The 8697-nt window shown below is 44.4% G+C and overlaps 1 protein-coding gene across 1 annotated transcript in view; it reads left to right on the top strand.

The window, feature by feature from the left end:
* The first annotated feature begins 2018 nt into the window (after positions 1-2018).
* wasf1 (WASP family member 1) overlaps positions 2019-8697 on the top strand; it is a 52325-nt gene continuing 45646 nt past the window's right edge. Inside the window, exons 1-2 of the mRNA XM_056247170.1 lie at positions 2019-2202; positions 2331-2465. Coding sequence (XP_056103145.1) covers positions 2070-2202; positions 2331-2465 — 268 coding nt within the window. The 5' untranslated portion in view covers positions 2019-2069. The remainder of the gene's footprint in view (positions 2203-2330; positions 2466-8697) is intronic.

Raw genomic sequence — 8697 nt, 5'->3', positions numbered from 1 at the left:
AGCGGGCTTTTCCCTCCACAGCCGCACACGGCGGTAAACTAGGGAATGAACTTGCGCTCCCTGGGCGGGTCGGCGCAAAAAGGAGGCGTGTTTCAGCGCAAACATTCCCTCATGCTATTCTGCAGTTCCAGAAAACGATTCCGCCACTGACCAGAAAAAACCTAGTCTAAAGTCAGTGGCGCGCTGCGCGTTGTTCATAATGCTATTTTAAGCGCGCATGCTTGGCCATAATGTAGCGGGTGCACAACGCGCATACACTGTGATTCTCTCATCAACACAGATGCAGCAGTTTTTATTTGTGCAAATCATACATTATAACAAGGAAAAATATTAACACATGAGGGAAATCATTGTGGTGTCCATGAAGATGTAAAAAAAATTAGTTTTTTTCCTCCCACGCCTGTTTAACCGACGCTGATTTGTGTGAGTTTCTCCTGTCCCCATACAACGCCACTTCTCTGTCTTTCACGACCCTGACAAGAGCGTCGGTCTCCTCGGCTGTGAACCGCTCCTGATGCGCGCCGGGTAAATCCGCCGTTATAATAGCAATCCGCCATGCAACATGCGCACCTGCTCTTAAAGGGTGTGTTGGATGACGCTCTGATTGGTTTATTTCACGTTACGCCCAAACCACACTTATGAATAATGAAGCTACTTCAGACCAACCCCTTTTAAACTTGCGTCGGGCGCAAGAGTCATTTATCCCGCCGGAAAAATAGCAACAGCGCCCAAGACCCGCCCACAAAGTTACTTGCGCTTCGCGCTTGACACTTGCGTTTCAGATCGTTAAAATAGGGCCCTCAGTGTGCAAGGGCCTTAACCCCTATTTCAAAAAACGGTGGCGTGTTCCTTTAAGATACTGATATTCTGGTCTATAACGCCTCCCTCCTCCCCGCGCTCTCTTTTTGAATCGGATTTTGAATCGATCTCGGAAAACCGTTCAGTGTGAGGGACTGAACACTAATGACCACAGAGAGTCAGGACCTCGGCTTCACGCCTCATCCGAAGGACATGATGACACACAGGTGGAACTAATCAAACCATAATGAGTCCAGGCAATGGATTATGGGTAATGTAGTTCATGATGGGATGAAGGAGTCGGGAGGAGTGCCCTCTGGTGGACATCAGAAAGTTATTCTTTTTAAATTGTAAATAAGGTGTGTGTTACAGTATTTAATGTATAATCTGTGGTTGTTGGTTACAGTCCTGCACATCTGACGGCTCACTCACACTGCAACTGTAACACTGCTTTAAACGGTGGAATCTCTCGCTGTTAATGTGATTATCTCTGCCTGAGTGTGTCGAGCAGCTGTGAGTGTGTGTGTGTGTGTGTGTGTGTGTGTGTGTGATGTCCGTCTGTCTCTCTCTCTCTCGGGTGTGTGTGTGTGTGTGTGTGTGATGTCCGTCTGTCTCTCTCTCTCTCTCGGGTGTGTGTGTGTGTGTGTGTGTGTGTGTGTGATGTCCGTCTGTCTCTCTCTCTCTCGGGGGTGTGTGTGTGTGTGTGTGTGTGTGTGTGTCTGATGTCCATCTGTCTCTCAGGTGTGTGTGTGTGTGTGTGTGTGTGTGTGTGTGTGTCTGATGTCCGTCTGTCTGTCTCTCTTTCAGGGGTGTGTGTGTGATATTCGCCTGCCTGTCTGACTGTCTCTCTCTCAGGTGTGTGTGTGTGTGTGTGTGTGTGTGTGTGTGTGTGTGTGTGTCTGATGTCCGTCTGTCTGTCTCTCTCTCAGGTGTGTGTGTGTGTGTATCTGATGTCCATCTGTCTCTCAGGTGTGTGTGTGTGTGTGTGTGTGTGTCTGTCTGATGTCCGTCTGACTGTCTCTCTCTCAGGTGTGTGTGTGTGTGTGTGTATCTGATGTCCATCTGTCTCTCAGGTGTGTGTGTGTATCTGACGTCCCTCCGTCTGTCTCTCCCTCTCTCTCAGGTGTCGCAGTCGCAGGACGTGTGTGTGTGTGTGTATCTGATGTCCATCTGTCTCTCAGGTGTGTGTGTGTATCTGACGTCCCTCCGTCTGTCTCTCTCTCTCTCTCAGGTGTCGCAGTCGCAGGACGTGTGTGTGTGTGTGTTCCAGGATGCCGCTGGTGAAGCGCAGCATCGAGCCTCGTCATCTGTGTCACACGGCTCTTCCACACACCATCAGAAATGAGCTGGAGTGTGTGACCAACATTTCACTGGCCAACGTCATACGACAGCTGAGTAGCCTCAGTGAGTGTGTGTGTGTGTGTGTGTGTGTGTGTGTGTACTAATGAGAAGTACTAAAAATGAGCTTAATAATCATGAGAATAACAGGTTTGTCTATGCTGATACGTGTTTCTATGTGTGTGTGTGTTCAGGTAAATATGCGGAGGATTTGTTCGGAGAACTCTTTAATGAAGCTCATTCCTTCTCGTTTCGAGTGAACTCACTCCAGGAGAGAGTCGACCGCCTGTCAATCAGCGTCACTCAACTCGACCCGAAAGAGGAGGAGTGTGAGTACACTCATACTCACACACACACACACTTCAGTCTGTTATCGACTGTGATTGAGTTTCTCGACTGGAGAAACTGACAGCATGTTTTCTGGAAGCTCGACTGAGCTGAGAAAGCTGATCTCACACACACACACACACACACACACAGAGAGAAAGACAGATGCTCGTCTCCACAGACTCAGAATCTGCACATTCTCCACAAAAAAAAAGGTGTAATTTCTGAAAGACTGGTTTGGAACAACGGAGAGCGGTGGCATCATTTCATCACTGAGTGAAGATTAAAACACAAAACTAAACTATCGGTTTTAATGTAAAAAAAGAAAAGAAAGAAAGAGTCTCTTCTGCTCACCAAGGCTGCATTTATTTGATAAAAAAACAGTAATATTGTGAAATATTATTCCAATGTAAATCAGCTGTTTTCTATGTGAATATACAGTAAAGTGTAATTTATTCCTGTGATCAAAGCTGAATTTTCAGCATCATTACTCCAGTCTTCAGTGTCACATGATCCTTCAGAAATCACTCTAATATGATGACCTGGGGCCGTATTCACAAAGAATTTTATTCAAAGTATTCCTAAATCGCTCTAAAATATTTTAGCTAGGAGTTTTCTCTTAAAAGTTATTCACAACGCCTTTCAGACCTACTCTTAGTAAGGAAAACTGACAACTCCTAAACTAAGAGTGAGTCTTCGTTGCTATGGATGACGTGCGGGCGTTGCTATGGATGACGTGTATTATGCGGAACATAATACAGACGCAACAAATCATGGAATTACGACATCTAAATATGTCTGTGTCCTACACAAAATAATAATAGTAATGTCATCGAAATGCATATCATGTTTGTGCAGGCCCCAGTGAAGTGTAATTCTAAAAAGGCAGAGAGAGAGAAAAAAGTCGTAAATTAAATTAAATCAAGGTAGCCTAATACCCTAATGAAAACAGCCACTTGCCTAATAATGAAAAACGACACTTGCATTAAAGGAGTAGTTCACTTTTAAAAAAACTTTTGCTGATAATTTACTCACCCCCATGTCATCCAAGATGTCCATGTCTTTCTTTCTTCAGTCGAAAAGAAATGAAGGTTTTTGATGAAAACATTCCAGGATTTTTCTCCATATAATGCACTTTACTGGGCACCAAACGGTCCAAGGTCCAAAAGACAGTTTCAGTGCAAACTGTTCAAAGGGCTTTAAACGATTCCAGACGATGAATAAGGGTTTTATCAAGCGAAACGATCGTTCATTTAAAAAATAAATAACAAAGTTTAAGTTTTATAAGCTCAAATGCTCGCCTTGCTCTGTGCTGTGTGACTCTCCTGTTCGAACTTGTTCATCAAAATGAACGAATCTTTTTCCGAGTCAATTCGTTCATTTCGTTCGTTAAATGAATCAAATGACTCGAAAAAAGATTCGTTCATTTTGATGAACGAGTTCGAACAGGAGAGTCACACAGAACAGAGCAAGGCGGGCATTTGAGTGAACTACTCCTTTAACACTTTGCATTAACACATTAATGACTTCCTACTAGCCTAAATAGACTACTTAAAGCAAGGAAATGTTGCTCCTTGAAGTAATGTAATAGTTAAATTGACGGTGGATTATGAACTCGCCAAAACGGAAAAGAAAGCCGAACTGGACGCAGGATCAGTTATGGTGTGTTCACACCGAACGCGAATATAGCGTCAAATACGCGTTTATTTAGACGCGTCTAGTTAGACGCTTGAACATTCGCTCGAGTTCAAATTTTTCAACTTGCGCGGAAGACATTCGCGGCAAACGCGTCGCCCAATTCGCGTCATTCGCAACGCCCGGCGCGAATGATGCGTCTGTTCGCGTCTTTGCATTGACTTTGTATGTAATCTACTCGCGCAAATAATTAAAATCGCGTTCGGTGTGAACACACCATTACTGCTGCTGGCTCAGTTGGTGCTGAAAAAAAAAAAGATAAATTGGAAATTCGGCACTGGGATATCAAGCAAAACACATGGGAGAGGATTTGTTTGCAGATCAATGCAGCATTCCTGCTTGTGACGCGGACCCCGGACGACTGCGAGAGGCGGTGGTGTGCGCTACAATCCTTTGTGAATAGGTCAGGGGTAGGCAAGATCGGTCCTAGAGAGCCGCTGTCCTGCAGAGTTTGGCTCCAACACTGAAAAAAACCTCTCCTGCCTATAGCCTTAGTAATCCTGAAGACATTGATTAGCTTGTTCAGGTGTGTTTGATTAGGGTTGGAACTAAATTCTGCAGGACAGCGGCTCTCTAGGACCGAACTTGCCTACCCCTGGAATAGGTCTTAGTGAGTTAGGAGTCCTCTCGACTTCTTTTAAGCTGTCCCAGACTTAGGTGCTACTTTTAGGGCTAAAATGCTTCGTGAATTACTCTTAGCGAAAAAAATTAGGAGTCCTAAAGTTAGGAGTGACACGCCCATTATTTTTAGGAGTTGCTCCTAAATTCGCCAGTTAGGGGCTACTTTTAGCCTTAAAATTCTTTGTGAATACGGCCCCTGATGCTCAAGAAACATTTATGATTATTATCAATGTTGAAAACAGTCATACATTTCATTTTTCAAGATTCTTTTATGAATAGAAAATTCAAAAGAAAAGTGTAACTGACAAATTACCCAAACACTGGGTTGTTACGTCTGACTCAGTATCTGGGTAACACAAAAACTACCCAAACACTGGGTTGTTACGTCTGACTCAGGATCTGGGTAACACAAAAACTACCCAAACACTGGGTTGTTACGTCTGACCCAGGATCTGGGTAACACAAAAATTAACCAAACACTGGGTTGTTACGTCTGACCCAGGATCTGGGTAACACAAAAATTAACCAAACACTGGGTTGTTACGTCTGACTCAGGATCTGGGTAACACAAAAACTACCCAAACACTGGGTTGTTACGTCTGACTCAGTATCTGGGTAACACAAAAACTACCCAAACACTGGGTTGTTACGTCTGACTCAGGATCTGGGTAACACAAAAACTACCCAAACACTGGGTTGTTACGTCTGACTCAGGATCTGGGTAACACAAAAACTACCCAAACACTGGGTTGTTACGTCTGACTCAGGATCTGGGTAACACAAAAACTACCCAAACACTGGGTTGTTACGTCTGACTCAGTATCTGGGTAACACAAAAACTACCCAAACACTGGGTTGTTACGTCTGACTCAGGATCTGGGTAACACAAAAACTACCCAAACACTGGGTTGTTACGTCTGACCCAGGATCTGGGTAACACAAAAATTAACCAAACACTGGGTTGTTAAGTCTGACCCAGGATCTGGGTAACACAAAAATTAACCAAACACTGGGTTGTTACGTCTGACTCAGGATCTGGGTAACACAAAAACTACCCAAACACTGGGTTGATACGTCTGACTCAAGATCTGGGTAACACAAAAACTACCCAAACACTGGGTTGTTATGTCTGACTCAGGATCTGGGAAACACAAAAACTACGCAAACACTGGGTTGTTACGTCTGACTCAGGATCTTGGTAACACAAAAACTACCCAAACACCGGATTGTTACGTCTGACTCAGGATCTGGGTAACACAAAAACTACGCAAACACTGGGTTGTTACGTCTGACTCAGGATCTGGGTAACACAAAAACTACGCAAACACTGGGTTGTTACGTCTGACTCAGGATCTGGGTAACACAAAAACTACCCAAACACCAGATTGTTACGTCTGACTCAGGATCTGGGTAAAACAAAAACTACCCAAACACTGGGTTGTTACGTCTGACTCAGGAACTGGGTAACACAAAAAACTACCCAAACACTGGGTTGTTACGTCTGACTCAGGATCTGGGTAACATAAAAACTACCCAAACACTGGGTTGTTACGTCTGACTCAGGATCTGGGTAAGACAAAAATTAACCAAACACTGGGTTGTTACGTCTGACTCAGGATCTGGGTAACACAAAAACTACCCAAACACTGGGTTGTTACGTCTGACTCAGGATCTGGGTAACACAAAAACTACGCAAACACTGGGTTGTTATGTCTGACTCAGGATCTGGGTAACACAAAAACTACCCAAACACTGGGTTGTTACGTCTGACTCAGGAACTGGGTAACACAAAAAACTACCCAAACACTGGGTTGTTACGTCTGACTCAGGATCTGGGTAACATAAAAACTACCCAAACACTGGGTTGTTACGTCTGACTCAGGATCTGGGTAACACAAAAATTAACCAAACACTGGGTTGTTACGTCTGACTCAGGATCTGGGTAACACAAAAACTACCCAAACACTGGGTTGTTACGTCTGACTCAAGATCTGGGTAACACAAAAACTACCCAAACACTGGGTTGTTACGTCTGACTCAGGATCTGGGTAACACAAAAACTACCGAAACACTGGGTTGTTACGTCTGACCCAGGATCTGGGTAACACAAAAATTAACCAAACACTGGGTTGTTACGTCTGACTCAGGATCTTGGTAACACAAAAACTACCCAAACACCGGATTGTTACGTCTGACTCAGGATCTGGGTAACACAAAAACTACGCAAACACTGGGTTGTTACGTCTGACTCAGGACCTGCATAACACAAAAACTACGCAAACACTGGGTTGTTACGTCTGACTCAGGATCTGGGTAACACAAAAACTACCCAAACACTGGGTTGTTACGTCTGACTCAGGATCTGGGTAACACAAAAACTACGCAAACACTGGGTTGTTATGTCTGACTCAGGATCTGGGTAACACAAAAACTACCCAAACACTGGGTTGTTACGTCTGACTCAGGATCTGGGTAACACAAAAACTACCCAAACACTGGGTTGTTACGTCTGACTCAGGAACTGGGTAACACAAAAAACTACCCAAACACTGGGTTGTTACGTCTGACTCAGGATCTGGGTAACATAAAAACTACCCAAACACTGGGTTGTTACGTCTGACTCAGGATCTGGGTAACACAAAAATTAACCAAACACTGGGTTGTTACGTCTGACTCAGGATCTGGGTAACACAAAAACTACCCAAACACTGGGTTGTTACGTCTGACTCAAGATCTGGGTAACACAAAAACTACGCAAACACTGGGTTGTTACGTCTGACTCAGGATCTGGGTAACACAAAAACTACCGAAACACTGGGTTGTTACGTCTGACCCAGGATCTGGGTAACACAAAAATTAACCAAACACTGGGTTTTTACGTCTGACTCAGGATCTGGGTAACACAAAACTACCCAAACACTGGGTTGTTACGTCTGACTCAAGATCTGGGTAACACAAAAACTACGCAAACACTGGGTTGTTACGTCTGACTCAGGATCTGGGTAACACAAAAACTACCCAAACACCGGATTGTTACGTCTGACTCAGGATCTGGGTAACACAAAAACTACGCAAACACTGGGTTGTTACGTCTGACTCAGGACCTGCATAACACAAAAACTACGCAAACACTGGGTTGTTACGTCTGACTCAGGAGCTGGGTAACACAAAAACTACCCAAACACTGGGTTGTTACGTCTGACTCAGGATCTGGGTAACACAAAAACTACCCAAACGCTGGGTTGTTACGTCTGACTCAGGATCTGCGTAACACAAAAACTACCCAAGCACTGGGTTGTTACGTCTGACTCAAGATCTGGGTAACACAAAAACTACCCAAACACTGGGTTGTTACGTCTGACTCAGGATCTGGGTAACACAAAAACTACCCAAACGCTGGGTTGTTACGTCTGACTCAGGATCTGCGTAACACAAAAACTACCCAAACACTGGGTTGTTACGTCTGACTCAGGACCTGCATAACACAAAAACTACGCAAACACTGGGTTGTTACGTCTGACTCAGGAGCTGGGTAACACAAAAACTACCCAAACACTGGGTTGTTACGTCTGACTCAGGATCTGGGTAACACAAAAACTACCCAAACGCTGGGTTGTTACGTCTGACTCAGGATCTGCGTAACACAAAAACTACCCAAACACTGGGTTGTTACGTCTGACTCAGGAACTGGGTAACACAAAAAACTACCCAAACACTGGGTTGTTACGTGTGACTCAGGATCTGCGTAACACAAAAACTACCCAAACACTGGGTTGTTACGTCTGACTCAGGAACTGCGTAACACAAAAACTACCCAAACGCTGGGTTGTTACGTCTGACTCAGGATCTGGGTAACACAAAAACTACCCAAACACTGGGTTGTTACGTCTGACTCAGGATCTGGGTAACACAAAAACT

Source organism: Rhinichthys klamathensis, unplaced genomic scaffold, assembly GCF_029890125.1.
Source record: "Rhinichthys klamathensis goyatoka isolate OS25496 unplaced genomic scaffold, OSU_Roscu_1.1 h1tg000043l_1, whole genome shotgun sequence".
Lineage (NCBI taxonomy): Eukaryota > Metazoa > Chordata > Actinopteri > Cypriniformes > Leuciscidae > Rhinichthys > Rhinichthys klamathensis.
The sequence above is the reverse complement of the archived record's forward strand: the minus strand, read 5'-3'. Positions and strand labels throughout refer to the sequence as shown.